Below are 15391 nucleotides of genomic sequence, written 5' to 3' on the forward strand. Positions count from 1 at the left end.
TCCCTTAAATGTCAAGCTTGATGATGTAATTATACTTTTAGCAAAATTGACTGCAGCCTTCATTTTTTTTTTTTGTTTTTGAAAGCCAGTGTTTTAACAAAATTAAAATGGATGAAACTTGAAATATATGGGTTAAATTTCTTAACACTTTTACATAGTTTGTAAAACAATCATGGATTGTTTTTATAGATCATATTTGTTTTTTTTTAATTAATAAATTTTATTTTTATATTCCCCATACAATTGCAATCCCCCCATTCTGACCCCAATCCCTCCCCTCCCGCCCCCTACCCCCCAAAAAGTATCTCTGGTTCATAGTTTTTTGTTGATTTTGATTTTCACTTTCTTATAGTTATTCATTTTCCTGGTCCCTTATTTAAGTTTTCTAGATTCCTGCTATGAGTGAGACCATCTGGTATTTTTCTTTTTTTTTTTTGGCTTATTTCACTGAGCATGATCCCTTCCAGCGCCATCCATGTTGCTGCAAATTGCATGTGTTTATCTTTTTTTGAATGCTGAGTAATATTCCATGGTATATATGTACCATATCTTGATCCAGTCATCTATTTTTGGGCATTTGGGCTGTTTCCAAAGCTTAGCTATTGTAAATAGTGCTACTATAAACATAGGGGTGCAGGTGTTCTTTGGAATTGATGTTTCTGTGTCCTTTGGGTAAATACCTAGGAGTGGAATTGCTGGATCCTGTGGAAGCTCTATGTTAAGTATGTCCAGAAATCTCCACACAGCTCTCCATAGTGTTTGGACCAGTTGACTGCAGCCTTCATTAAAGTAAACAGGGAGACCAAGTTTTGCTGATGGGTTTTTAGTATTACAACTTGGGAATGGTCTTGAGACCTACTTGGTATTTGGTTGGAAATGCTCTGAGGGTTTTTCAGACCAGCCTGCCATGTGGGAACCTGGCATCTCATAAAGAACCCTATAAGGTATTTGAGCCTATTGTTTGAGGAAATCCTAGCTTGCACACCCAATGGTCACCTCCCAAAGTGACAGATGGATTTCCCTCTTGCAGTGTATAGTTAATAGGAGGCAAAAACTGGTATGTGGTCAATTGAAATAACTATCAATCTTATGACTTTGATTTTTTAAATTTGAGACATTTTGCATTTTACAATTATGTCACCTTAAGTATTTCATGTCGGGGTACAACTGAATAACGTTAAAAACTAAGTCCCCACTCTTAACCCAGCAGGCAGGTTTGGAAGACTGTAATTGATAGGGGAATGGAACGGGCTGCCTAACGAACAAAGCCATAAAATTGACCACCATGACCGGAAAAAAGAGCCCAGTGCCAAGAATGCAGAAGCAGAGGCCAAAACATGTTTCTGTGTCAAAGGCCAGCAGCAGAGAGCAGACTTCCCAGCAGTGAACTGGTGCAAACTGGTGCCCCCAGTTAGAAAGCCCTTGAAAACAGAGAGCCTCAAATCCTCCTTAGCGTGCAGACTTCTCCCATCTCTTCCACTGCTCCCCTTAGCAGTGTATTTCAATAAATCTGCCTGTTCTGTTCTCCACTCAGTCTCTGGTAAATTCTTTCACCCTTGCATCCCAGGCCTCATCCTGATCTCCTCACAACATTATTGGCACAAGTGTTACAGCATAAAGTAACAAAGTATAAAAGAATCTTTTACGACAAAAATTAGTGACGCTAATTGGTACTGATACTAAAAATATGCCCAAGTATATTGGAAGACAAGGTAATTCTAGTTCCACAATCTGTTTGATTTACCTCTAGTTCATAGCCAGGTTCACATTGATAGGTAATTGTGCTTTCAAAGCTGTATTCATTGCCAAGCACAAATCCATGTTCTGGACTTTCAGGTTTCCCACAAGAAACTGGACTGCAGGATTCATCAGAAAATGGTGGCTCCCAGCTGCCATTGAGCTAAATAACAAACAGCAAATCATAAGGCACATTTAGGAGTATGAATCAAGAAGCAGCTACCAGCAAATTTGGTAGCTAAATAATCCCTAAAACAAGAGTAAAAAAGGCCTAGAGTTTGGGCCTATTTCCACTACTTATTATCTATGATCTTAAAAAATACACATTAATTATTAGATATCCTTAGCAGTCACTCCTAAACAATGTCAGACACTTCTTAACACATTAGACAATCATTTTCTTCCTACTGGAATCCATTAAAACCCCCCAAGAGTATGATTTCACTATGGTGCCCAAGGACTGGATGGTTGATACATCTAATCTATGACTTTTACCAATACACCCTTATATTTCACACACTTCTACATTTTAATTTAAAGTTTATGAGAAACAGCAACTTTTGGGTTTATCATTCAAAGTTTGAAAAGATGGCTTCTTTTTCTTTATTCCAACATAAATACTTGAGAGCATTCTATCATATAATTTGGAGTGGGTCACATAGTTAAAAAATAACAGTTATTATATGTATATGCATATACGTATGTATACACATGTATTATTTATATATTTCCCTGCCACCATAGTTAGAGTTATCATTTTTTCCAGTCTTCTATTTGGTTCATGCTTGTGTGGATAAATATACAAATAAACATGTATAGTATATATTATTATAAATATATTTAATATAAGCATATAATGTATAACTCATATATACTATATATATTACACATTATAAAGAAGACAGAGAAGCCCACCTGACAGGTTGATATGTTGACTCCCTCATAGGTGTATCCTTTTGCACATGACACAGCCACTTGCTTATTCACAGTGAAATCGTCCCCATGAACTAGGATGTGTATCATGTTTGCTGGCAGGGGACATGTTCTAGGACTGCAGGAGATTGTCTCAGGGAACCAATGGCCATCTTTCTGACAGGTAAATGTGTCTATATCTGTGTCCATCATATAACCTTCCATACAGCTGCAACAGGAAAGCAAAAGTAAGTGCCTTGAAAGAAAGTTACAATATACTAGGTGATCTATTCTTGGATTTAAGAAACTGTTATAAGATATTTGATATGATATATCAAACCTGATTCAAATGTTAGGTGGACAGAATTGCTATGCAAAAGCACCAACATAATGATAAACAGCTCAATCCTTAGTTATTCACCCTCAGGATTAGCCATGACTAATGTTCCTGTAAGTATAACTGATGTTATTTACCTTCATTGGGATACTATCATTACTGAATTTTTATTCTAAAAACGGTTAACAGTTCAAGAGATTCTAAAGAGCAAACCAGACTCAGATACCAGTAAGAATATAATTAACATTTATTTGGAATCTACTTTGTGCCAAACACTGTTTGAGGTCCTTTACACAGGGTATTTCTTTTAGTCCCGATTACCAAATATTATCGTGTAGCAGTAATATGGGTGTTTGACTCAAATCAACCTGATTCTAAAACTATGATTTTTTTTAAGTTTGCATTTATTTATTCAGCACCTGTTCCATATCACTTACTAAATTTCAGTCATTACTCTAAATGTTCATCTAACTCTCATGTCAACCCTAAGAATAGGTACTATTATTACATTTATTCACATTTTGCAGATAATGAAACTGACACCACACAAATTAAATAATTTCCCTGGGAAGTGACTGAGCAGACATTCCTACCCAAGGAATCTCGCTCTAGAGTCTATGCTTTTCCTACTACGCTGCCCTGCTTTTTCATTAAACCATTTAATTTACTAACACTTACTAGATAGATATAATTTTTAAATTTAACAAATCGCAAGGCTAGGTAGGAGTCAGGGGTTTGGTAAACTGACTGAAAGATGATGTAATCAACACACCGTGAGCATTAGCAAACAAGGAAGTCTTGAGAAGATGAGATTGTGACATTTCAACAGAAATTTTAAAATGGATTTCAAAATCAAGAAGTAATTTTTGTTTGTCTTTTCAGAGCCTAATCCACTGCTCCTCAGCTTTCTTATCACTGACCATCTCTCCTACGCCTACTTCCTTTAGCATTTAAGAGAAAATGAAGGTAGGGCTAACATGTCCACAACAGAGTTCTTAAGAAGAGTTGTTGAATTATTAATAAAATGTAAGAAGCCAATATGGGAAGGATAATCCATAATTCCTCCAGAGATGTGAATAAAATCAAAATTGACTTGGAGGGGTAAGAGATCTTTGACCATTACAGTATTCCTTCCAATAAATATTTAATTTAAAGAATAGCTCCCTATTTTTTAAAAAGATTTTATTTATTTATACAAGAGCTCGGGGACAGGTGAGAGGATTCACCAAAGAAAGAGAGAGGAGAATAAATAGCTCCCTATTTCTATTGAGCAATGAGAGTGTATGCTTTTTGACCTGAATTCTTCAGTTTTTGCCTTATTTCCCCAATATTTGATTGCATGAATATAAATATAAAAATATCATAAAGAAATTGGCCAGCATCCTGTTTTAAAAAAAGGCCTTGTGACTTAGCAGATACTAAAGCTCTCTGGAGGATCTTGCTATTTTATGAAGCTCAACAGAATAAGATAATCATGATAATTATATCAGGAACTACAAGCTGAAAATGTTAGAATATAGTTTACGGACAAAGGATTTCCACATAATTATGGGTAGAATAAAGCCAAGCATTAACAACTTCAGCTTTTAGAAAACAGTTCAGAGATGGTGATTTCTTCTCAATTAGCTAAAATTCTCCCTTAGCACTTTTCTTTTCAAAACCCTCCTGCCTACATTCCAGGGAGATTGTAGAGCTAAGAACTTACCTGATTTTCACTTTACTATCATAGGTGTATACCTCTCCAGTAGCGATGGCATTGGTGACAGACGGTGGAGATCCACAGGACAGGGGCTCACAGACTGGATAAGGCTGGCTCCATGTTCCTTTCTCTGTACAAACCAGATCTGAACTGCCTCGTATGACATATCCAGATCTGCAGTTGTATGTTATCCCCTTTTCTTCCAAAGAGCTGCTCTCACTGATGAATGCGTTTGGTATCACTGGAGGAGAACCACAGAGAGCATGCTCACAGCGGGGGAAGCCAGAGCTCCACTGGCCATTGGCTTCACAGGTGATTTCAGAAAGTCCCAGGAGTTTGAAGCCTTTGAAGCACTGAATCTGGGCTGCCTTTCCACAACCAAAGTCTGTCCCATTGACAGCTCCATTTTGAATTACTGGTGTGGAACACTTGCAGGGTAGGCAGGAAGGTGGGCTGCCACTCCAGGAGTTATTGGAGAGACACCTTCTTGAAGGACTTCCATGGAGCTTATAACCAGGAAAGCACTGATACTGTATGTACCCCCCATGATAGAAGGAAAATCCATTAGGGAAGCCATGGGTCAGATCCCCAGGAGACCCACAGTTGACAGGTTTACAGAGAGGAACCTCTGCATCCCAGTTACCATCAGACTGACAGGTGAGTTTGGAAGCACCATGCAACATGTAGCCTTCCTGACAGTGGAAAACCACTTGCTTCCCAAAGCCATAGTCCAGGCCTTCCATCACCCCATTTGCCACCTTTGGTGGGGAGGCACATCTGATAGGCATGCAGGTGGGTGTGGTTCCACTCCAATTTCCATCAGCAAGACAAACACGGTTTCTGGCTCCCTCAAGTGAGAACCCTATATTACAAGTATACTCAACCTCTTTTTGGAATGTATACTCATTTCCTTTCACCTGGCCATTGGCTGAGACTGGGGGTGAACCACAGTCCACAGGAATGCAAATTGGCTCATTTTCATCCCAATTTTTATTTTCCTGGCATGTTCTCTTCTCAGAGCCATTCAATACATACCCAGGATTACACGTGTAATACAACACACTCAGAAATGTGTAGTTGCTTCCTTTGATGGACCCATTCATAATTGAATTGGGTTTTGGGCATGAGATGACCTCACACTGTGGGGAAGCACCACTCCACTCTCTATTCTGTAGACAAAGTCTTATGTTGGAACCCACCAGAATGTGTCCAGGTTTGCAGTTATATTGTACAGCACTGCCCATCGTAGTCTCTGTGAAATGCAAAAAACCATTTTCAGGAGCAACAGGCAAGTCACATTCAATTGAAATGCAGGATGGTGCACTGCCATTCCAAGTTCCATCTTCTTGGCAGGTCAGCGTAGGGTTCCCCAAAAGTTCATATCCTGGATTGCAGGTATATAAAACCATGGTGCCATACAGATAGTTTGCTGAAGGTGTAGCAGAAGATCCCTTTGTGCTTTCCCAGGTTTTAGTCACTGCTCCCGGATGATGAGGTGGGTGAGGAGTCAGATATGGGACTTCCATCATGTCTTCTTCTTGATCAAAATATCCCTGACCATCACTGACCTTAGTAGAGTCTCCAAAATCTATGTGAGGAGGGAGACCACAGTCTATGGGTACACATGTTGGGATGGAGCTTGACCATCCTGCCTCTTCGCAGGTCTGCATGGCATGACCAGTGACCTGGAACCCAGGGAAGCAGCTGTAGATGATCATGGCACCATAGCTGTAGTCTGCACCTTCCACAAAACCATTATCAATGGGTTGTGGGGGATCGCAGTGGATGGCACTGCAGGATGGGACATCCACATCCCAATCACCTGTCTCTAAACAGGTCAAGGCTTTGGGACCTTCCAGCCTGAAGCCTTGGTCACAAGAGTATGTGATGGTTTGGCCATAGTGTAGGTTTGTGTAGGAGAATTTGCCATTCAAAATCTCTTTGGGCTTTGGACACTCAATGGGTTTACATGTTGGTTTTCCTCCAAGCCAGTGACCGTTTTCTCCACAAAGGGTGGTAGTATTTCCCACCAACTCAAAACCTGGCTTGCAGGTGTAGAGAGCAGTGCTGAGATAGGCGAGACCTTGCACATCAATAATGCCATTGAGGATCTCCTCAGGTTGGGGGCATTCCACTGGAACACATTCTGGCAGTGGAGAGCTCCAGGTACCGTCAGCTTGGCAGAAGGTGGAAGGATTTCCCCTTAGGAAAAACCCATCCACACAAGAATACTTGACACTACTTCCAAAACGAAGAGCAGAAGAAGGTGCAGGGACACCAAAGGAAATTAAGGGAGGTGGGAGGCAAAGAACCATCTTACAAACAGGAAAAGAATCATTCCATTGCTGGGAGGGCAGGCATTTCAGTACAGAGGGGCCCTGTAGGGCATGCCCTTCCTTGCAGGAAAACATTACCACTCCTACCTCCATTGTCAGCTCCTTCAATACCAGCTGGTTCTCCAAGAGGGGTGGCTCTGGGCACTTGGCTGGCACACACTTTTGGTTTGGCTTCTTATTCCATTTGCCAGATTTTTGGCATGTCCAAGAATTATCACCAATGAGCTCATAACCCTCATTACAGAAAAACTGAACCTTGGACCCTACTTCAAAATTTTCTCCTTTCATGTAGCCATTCTGGAATGGGGGAGGTTTCCCACAGTTGAGGGGGATGCAGGACAGAGGGGATTCACTGTGCCAGTGGCGATTGGCTTGGCAGACAAACACAGGGCTTCCAACCGACTTATATCCTGGATTGCACCGATATCTCACTTCACTCTCAAAGATCCGGCCAGTGGTATGCTGCATTACAGGGAAGAAACAGTTAAGTACAATTTGTACCACAGCTAATATAATTAACAAAATACACTGAATAGGAAAAAAAAAGAGCTATACTAAAATGCCTACATTAAAATGAACTCATTAAGCATAAGCAACTGAAGATTTATGTTTTTTTTCCTCTAATACATCCACTGTATTTTTTAACAGGTGAAAAGGAGATTAAATTAGGTCATCCCTGCAGCAGAAATGTTTATTGCAGTGTGGATCCCATAAGAAGTGGAAGATCAATTCTCTAAGTCGATTGATGAATCAATAATAAAAATTATAAATTACTTGGTAAGTTTAAAAAGTCTTTCTGATCAAGACTGCGGCAATGTTGTAGTTGCTGTGATTTGTTTTAATCACAGAAAAGGAAACACACACACAAACCTAACCTATAATTCTATGTTAATGTTGCTTGATCATAAAAAATAAAGCAAATGAAACATTTTTCATAGTGTCCTAAGACTACTGTCAAATTTTAGGTTCATTTTTAACATACTTAAAAAAAAAAAACCTACTATTATAACATGAGGGTGGAAGATAAGAGGCAATATTTCACCTTTTGAGCAAAAACTTAATATTCATGCTCTCAACATTCATGTAAGTAAGTGTCCAATATAATAATGGGTCATTTTTGTGCAGTTCAAGAAAAGAATTAGTGTTGAAAACTGTGAAAAGATGCCTAAGATCCTTCAGTTGTAATGGTGTTGGCTAGCTCCCATGCTATAGTGCACTTCTTGGATTTTGGACATAATTATTTCTTTTGTTTACTTATTTATTGCTTGGGTACCCCACGTGCATGTAAAAACCATGCCACCACGGACCTAATCTGCATCGTTAAATACTAGATCTCTAATGCTTAACTGGCACTTAGGAAACCCAGACATAGTTGTTAAGTGAACAAATGAAGGCTCCTTAGCTACAATATCCACCCTCTTCCAACAGAAAGCTAATACATACAAGTCCAAGTCTCAAATAAAGGCCTTTACTGTCCCTTTGCTGTTGTTTGTGAATATAAAGGAGAAACACACACACACACACACACACATCCATTTTAAAATGGATGTATATTTTATAGAAATCAGTCTAAATGTAATCCAGAGAAATCTATTATCATTTCTAAGTTTGTGTGTGTGTGTGTGTGTGTGTGTGTTTTAAAGGAATGATGAGAATATCATCTGTTTAAAATGGTCCTTAATTTGGGGGAGCAGATTTTCATGAGGGACTTAATAAGAAAATGCATGTTAGTGTGAAAGCAGGAACTGTGTGGGTCTGACTTAACCCTTTGTACATCATGGTGAAATTACTTGCAGGTTGACTAAAAGAAGACTGTAAAAAACCACATCATAGTGAATTAATGGTTTACCCTATCTTTCTCTCAAACTGAGAAATGATAACAGATTTCTCTGGATTACATTTAGACTTTGATTTCTATAAAATGTACATCCATTTAAAATATCTTCTTCTATAAAGCAAAACAGCATTTTGATCTTTTTTAAAGATTTATTTATTTACTTATACAAGCACTGGGTACAGTCAGAAGCGCAGGAGGGTGAGAGAATTCACCAGAGCCAGAGCAGAGAGCAGAACAGGCAGACTGATGAAATACACTGCTGAGGGGAGCAGCGGGCAGCAGGAGAGGTCTGCGGGCCATATGGGACCCTAGCCAGCAGCCGGGGATGGAACCGGCGTTGCAGAGGCTGCGGGGCAGCTTCACAGCCAAGCACTCAACCGCTGAGCCACTGGGGAGGCCCAAGCAAAATAGTATTTTATTAAAATAGTTTTATTCTAATTTCATAGTTAGGGTTAAAATGTTGCTACAAATTGCTTCCAATGTCTATATGCTGAAAGGAAGTTGAATTTTTTTTTAAAGATTTATTTCTTTATACAAGAACTGGGGTACAGGCCAGATGTGTGGGAGGGTGAGAGAATTCACCAGAGACAGAGTGGGGAGCAGAACAGGCAGACTGAAGAAATACACTGCCGAGGGGAGCAGTGGGTGAGACAGAAGTCTGCCTCGCCATGTGGGCATCTCTGCAGCTGGCAGGGATTGAACCAGCACTGCAGAGGCTGCTGACAGCTTCACAGCGCGGTGCTCAATCACCTGTGCCACCAGGGAGGCCCAAGGAAGTTGAATATTAAAAATTCTCAATGTCTATCAAAATGTCTCCAATATTGACTACCAATTGATTTAGCTACTTGTGTGTCTCAGCAATTAACCTGTTCATTGCTCCTGCTTCCGAATCTCCAGGTAGCCTCAGTAAGCTGGTCCTAGAAATGATGAAAGCCACAGACTGCTTGCTAATCAATATCTTACCTCCAAGAAGCCATTCTCAATCTTAGGCGGGTCATTGCACGACACAGGGTGGCATGTGGGAATGGGGCTACTCCACTGTCCTGTGGCTTCACAGGTGCTCTTCTTTTCCCCTTTGATATAGAATCCCTTGTTGCAGCTATAAGCCACCATGGCCCCAAAACTGTAGTTTGAGCCACTTGCATAGCCATTCAGGATGCTCGGTGGCTCTCCACACCGCACAGGGATGCACTGGATGGACATGGGGGAAGGGTTCCACTGTCCACCTCTCATGCATTCAATCTTCGCCGAGGTGTTCAGTACAAAACCTTCCATGCATTTGAAGGTCACAACTGAGCCTGCGGCAAATTTTGCTTTGCTCACAGATTCCAAAATGCTGTAGGATACAGATGGGGGTTTTTCACAGAAATGAGCTATACAACGGGGCATAGCTTGACCTTCTGGAGGAACCCACTTGCCCTGGGCATTGCAGAGGAGTTGGGAATTGTCTGCCAGACTGTAACCATCTGAGCAGTAGTAGAATGCAATGTCTCCAAATAACCGATGGGCAGTCTCTGGGGAGGCGTGTTCCACATTGGGGGGCTCATCACAGGACACAGCAAGACACTGCTGGTTACTCGCACTCCACTTGCCACTGGCCAGGCATTCAATGGTATCAGGTCCAGCCAGCGTATAGCTGTGAGATTGGGAGAAAGGAACAATCACTAGGTGTAATATTTGAGAAAGGTATCTGCATCTTCTTAGGATGTTTAGTTTTCAAAACCTTTCCAACCATGATTTTAGTTCTATTCTTCATTCTATAAAATAGTAGTTACAGTTTGAAACTGAGCTTATTACTTGAGATATGGAAATATAACTTGATATTAATATCAATTAAAGCTTGTTCAGAAAGGGAAGTGGATTTAAGATTTCTGCTTTAATTTTGAGGAAATCTAAAAACTGTTAAACATTTCTTTCAAAATAAAATAATCAGCTATGATCCTGTATGAGTCTAATCAAAATAGGAACCTACCTGTGTTTAAATGGTTTTAGTTGGTTGATTTTATCACTAGTCCTTGAAACAAGCTATTTATGTTGATACCACATAGGTAGCCTACATATAACTCACAGTTACACACTTAGATTCAATGGACTTTAAAACAGCAGTTGGAGGGCTTCCCCTTCCCCGGTGGCTCAGCAGTTGAGCGCTGGGTTGCGAAGCTGCCTGCGCTGGTTCTATCCCCGGCTGCTCCCCGGCCACCGGAGGAGGGTCCCACATGGCGAGCAGACCTCTCCTGCCGCCTGCTGCTCCCCTCAGCAGTGTGCTTCGGTCCTTCTGCTTGCTCTGCTCCCCGCTCTGGCTCTGGTGAATTCTCTCACCCTCCCGCGCTTCTGACTGTACCCGGTGCTTGTATAAATAAATAAATAAATAAAAATAAATCTTTAAAAAAAAAAACAGGAATTGGAATGTTAATTTCCAATATTTTCTAAATTCTGAACAATGCGGTTAGTGTTTCAAAGTTGTGTTCTGCAGTAGCTCTGCTAGTCTACTAATATGAATGCATTTATACATTTTGCTGAATAACTCTGTCTTTCTTCAAGGTGTTAGCTCATCTATGATGATAGATTGATGACTCGCAAAAATCTTAAATTATTTCCAAGTGCTCTCTCATGGAATAGAACAAAATACTAGGATTTGCAGTATTAGAATAATTACTTTTGAGTCATTCATGTTTTCATTCTCATTTTTACTGAAGGGAAAGAGGATGGCATTTTAAAGGAATATCTAACATTTGATCAATCCATCATTTTGATGCTAATTAAAGGTAAAGGGAATAAAATAACTTGGCACCTAATTTATTCAGTTTAGACATATTAATTACTTCATTTTACAGATGACTGAAAGGTGGTTTACATGGGCTCAGAATGATGGTTTAGACCTGGCAGCAAGCACCAGAATTGGAAACCAAATTTGGTTTTTTGGATTCTGCCACAGCTTTTTAAATGAGGTAGGACAGATCACAGTTTGTGGGTGTCCTGTTTCCACAGGCTCTGCATTGCAGGCATTAGTACACATTATATGACCCACCCACCCTCCAGCAAAGATTAAGTCATTTGCTAGCGAACATTTCTCCCGAACTCCCTTTTAGAAGCAGAATCTGTGATTACAGTGCAATTGACATTCCTTTACTCTGTAGGCAAGATTTTTGAATCTATTGGGAACAGAGAGAACAACAACAACAAAAAAATGAGGGCATCAGCAGAGATGCAGCCACTTCAGTAGGGCCATATCTCAGGCATTGGTCAGAAGTGGTCTCAAAACAAAGGCTCAGAGCCGTCCCCAACAGCTAAGGGCAATCTCTAGACAGGTCTGCTGCAGCTCACTGTTTTGAATAAACTCAGTTCTTTGTATAAGAATCTGAACCTAGCACATTATTAGATGACTCCTGTCTTAGAGGATCCAGAACTATATAAAAAGACAAGGAACTAAAAACATAACATTATTGTTAAAAACCCACTACTCCAGGTTCGAGTGCTCAGTTTTGACTGTTCCTGTGTAGAAGTGTTCTGGGTGCAAGTCCCACATGTAAGACCCCTGATGTTTTACAGCACAATTTAGCTCCTTTGCACACTTTGAACCAGACATTGTTATTTTCATGAGCCCCTTGAGAACCTTGATATTTCATTGGCTATAGTTCATAGACAACACCTGAGTGACGCCTGAGTTACTGGAATCCATTGTGACATCTACAAAATTCCTCTTTTATTGCATGGAGTCTGCTGCTTTGGGGCAAAAGCATTTGCCTCCAGAACCTTTCTTATTCCTCAAATCCTCTTAAGGACACGAGAACTGTGATTTGGAATTTGGCAGCACTTTTTGTAATTTGGCCTCTGACTCTGCATCATCTGGAAAATCTGCACCAATTACTTATCCCTAATGGAAAATCATAGCAAAGCTCCCCTGTAAAGTTACGAATATGACCATTAAATATATATAAAAATTTGAATAATGGGTCTCCCCGGTGGCGCAGCGGTTGAGCGCTGGGCTGCGAAGCTGCCTGCAGCCTCTGCAGCGCCGGTTCGATCCCCAGCCGCCAGCGAGTGTCCCACATGGCATGCAGATCTCTCCTGCCGCGCCCGCTGCTCCCCTCAGCAGCGTATTTATCAATCTGCCTGTTCTGCTCCCCGTTCTGGCTCTGGTGAATTCTCTCACCCTCCTGCGCTTCTGACTGTACCCAGTGCTTGTATAAATAAATAAATCTTAAAAAAAATTTTGGATAACAATTTAAAGAATGCATTTTTGATACTATTCACAATTTCTTAGAACCCACATTCTCCCTTTTCTCTGACCTAAGAGACTTTTATTTATGACTTTCTATGAACATACTGTTTCTTATTAAATAATTCTTATTTTTATACAGATTTATTTATTTATACATATAAGAACTGGGGTGTAGGACAGAGGTGGGGGGGTGAGAGGATTAACCAGATACAGAGTGTGGAGCAGAACAGGTAGATCCACTGAAATACACTGCTGAAGGGAGCAGTGGGCGAGACTGAGGAGAGGTCTGCTGCACCATATATGTTAGCTCCCTGGTCAGGGATCGAACTCATTCCACAGTGGCTGTTGATAGCTTGATAGCACTGTATCTTTAACCCCTGCAGCACCAGGGAGGCCCTTTATTAAATAATTGTTAAGGGCTATACTATGTATGAGAGTCACTCTATTACACAGTGCAATGCACAATTCACTTGTTTCCATGTCTGCATCGATCCTTCCCCTCACCCCCCACCACCTGGCCCTTTGTAGGTCCCTTCATTCCTACAGTGGTAAGAAAAAAGATGGCTTCTAACTGTAGAATGGGAAGGGGAGGAAAAACCTCACAGATGAAATGGCTTTTGAGGGGAGTCATGAGGAAAGTAGAAAAGGAATCATTTTGGGGAGAAAAGTAGCATGAGCCAAGAAATGGGAGTGTGACACACCCGGGGCCTCTGGAAACTTACAGTTATGAATGGCATGTGGTCCCCTGAAAAGGAAGCAGTGACATCACCCCAGATGGTGATGGTTGATGGGTGAAGATGTGGCAGGCACAGATGAACTGGAAATGGGTTCTGACAGCTCCTTTGACAGAGATATTAGCAGACAAATGTCACCAGAGCAGAAAATAGTTTATTAACTGGATGACCTAAAGAGTATTGATTAATAAACACAAGCTGGTTGGTGTTTTCCTATTTCTTGCAGTGTTGCTGCTTGAAAATATCCAAAAGTTTGTAAGCAACACGCAAGTGTAGGGTGGGGACTTGGGTCTTTTATAGGTCAGGCCGATGTTTCTGATACTATAAGGTAATATTTAATAATGATAAAATGGGAGTTTCTGCATGTAGGTGATAAAATTTGCACAAATGGAAAATTGCACAACAGCCAGTGTGAAAACATTTGGAATTCTGCTGAATGAGTCAGTTAATGACTCATTCAAAGGGTTAATGATCTTCTAGAAACTCCTTTCTCTAGAAATAGAAAGGAAATAAATGCTTATCTTTTGATGCCATGCACACCTGAGTTTGGTGTCTTTCCTCTGCTGTAGTTTGCTCTAGTTCATGTGCCAGTGTGCATTCTGTTCTAAGTCTTACATGTCACAAAGCCCTCAGACCTGTTGGAAGAGTCTCAGCAAAGAGTCTCTCTCAGAGCGAGCAGACTTAGAATTATGCCCATTTGTGAAAAAGAACAGACCAGAGGCTGAGTTGGCTGAAGTGTCTTTCTCCCTACACCTTCACTTCCAAAGTTTTAAGCAAGCCATCTTAGGAGGAGTAGAGGATCATTTTTCAATAATGGAATTGTGTGAAGAGGCTCAGATCCCAAACTGAAGCCTCCCTTGTAAGCTCTAATGACAGATTTGCAGGAGAGCCTCGGGACTAAGTGATCAATACTTGAATGGCTGGTATTTCAGAGAAGCAACACACTGAATAACTCAAGAGCTGGAACTACAGCCAGTGCCTTAGATTAGACCACAGCCAAGCTGGGAATAGAGGTTTACGGAAAAGAAATATCTTCTAAAATACAGTCAGTCGTTTAAGATGCTAAAGAAGAATGTATTTTCTGAATGATAAAGAGGAATTAATTGTTACTTAGAGTATAGATATAATTATAACTGGGTTCTGATCAAATTGCTGCACCACTTCAATACATTAGTCTGAATGTGTATTAAGATTTCTGGGGGACATATTTCACCTGGTTATTTGTTTAAAATAACATTTAGAAAATGACAAAACTTTGTATAGATGATATACAGACTTACAGAAAGAAAGTGAAGAAGAGGGAATATTTGAAGTGAAAATGGATGAAAATATTCTAAAACTGGTGAAAAAATGAATTCTCAGATGTTAGCAGTACAGTGAGTCCTCAGCAAGGCTGACAATAAATATGCCATTAGTTATATCACAGGGAAACATCAAAACAATACAGACAAATCTAAAAAAAAAAAGAACACAAGGAGAAAGACATCACTTATAGAAACTCAATTAGAATTTCTCAGATTCAATACTACTAACATCTTTGGACCAGGAAATTTTTTTGCTGGGGAGCAGGAATGTTC

The 15391-nt window shown here is 40.4% G+C and overlaps 1 protein-coding gene across 1 annotated transcript in view; it reads right to left on the bottom strand.

Moving 5' to 3' along the window:
* Nucleotides 1-15391, bottom strand: part of SVEP1 (sushi, von Willebrand factor type A, EGF and pentraxin domain containing 1) — a 167201-nt gene that overhangs the window by 27769 nt on the left and 124041 nt on the right. The window contains exons 37-40 of the mRNA XM_037491628.2: nucleotides 9822-10494; nucleotides 4692-7483; nucleotides 2653-2878; nucleotides 1745-1900 (exon numbers count right to left, since the gene is read on the bottom strand). Of these exons, the coding sequence (XP_037347525.1) occupies nucleotides 1745-1900; nucleotides 2653-2878; nucleotides 4692-7483; nucleotides 9822-10494 (3847 nt within the window). The remainder of the gene's footprint in view (nucleotides 1-1744; nucleotides 1901-2652; nucleotides 2879-4691; nucleotides 7484-9821; nucleotides 10495-15391) is intronic.

Source organism: Talpa occidentalis, unplaced genomic scaffold, assembly GCF_014898055.3.
Source record: "Talpa occidentalis isolate TD23 unplaced genomic scaffold, MPIMG_talOcc4v2.1 talOcc4.7, whole genome shotgun sequence".
NCBI lineage: Eukaryota > Metazoa > Chordata > Mammalia > Eulipotyphla > Talpidae > Talpa > Talpa occidentalis.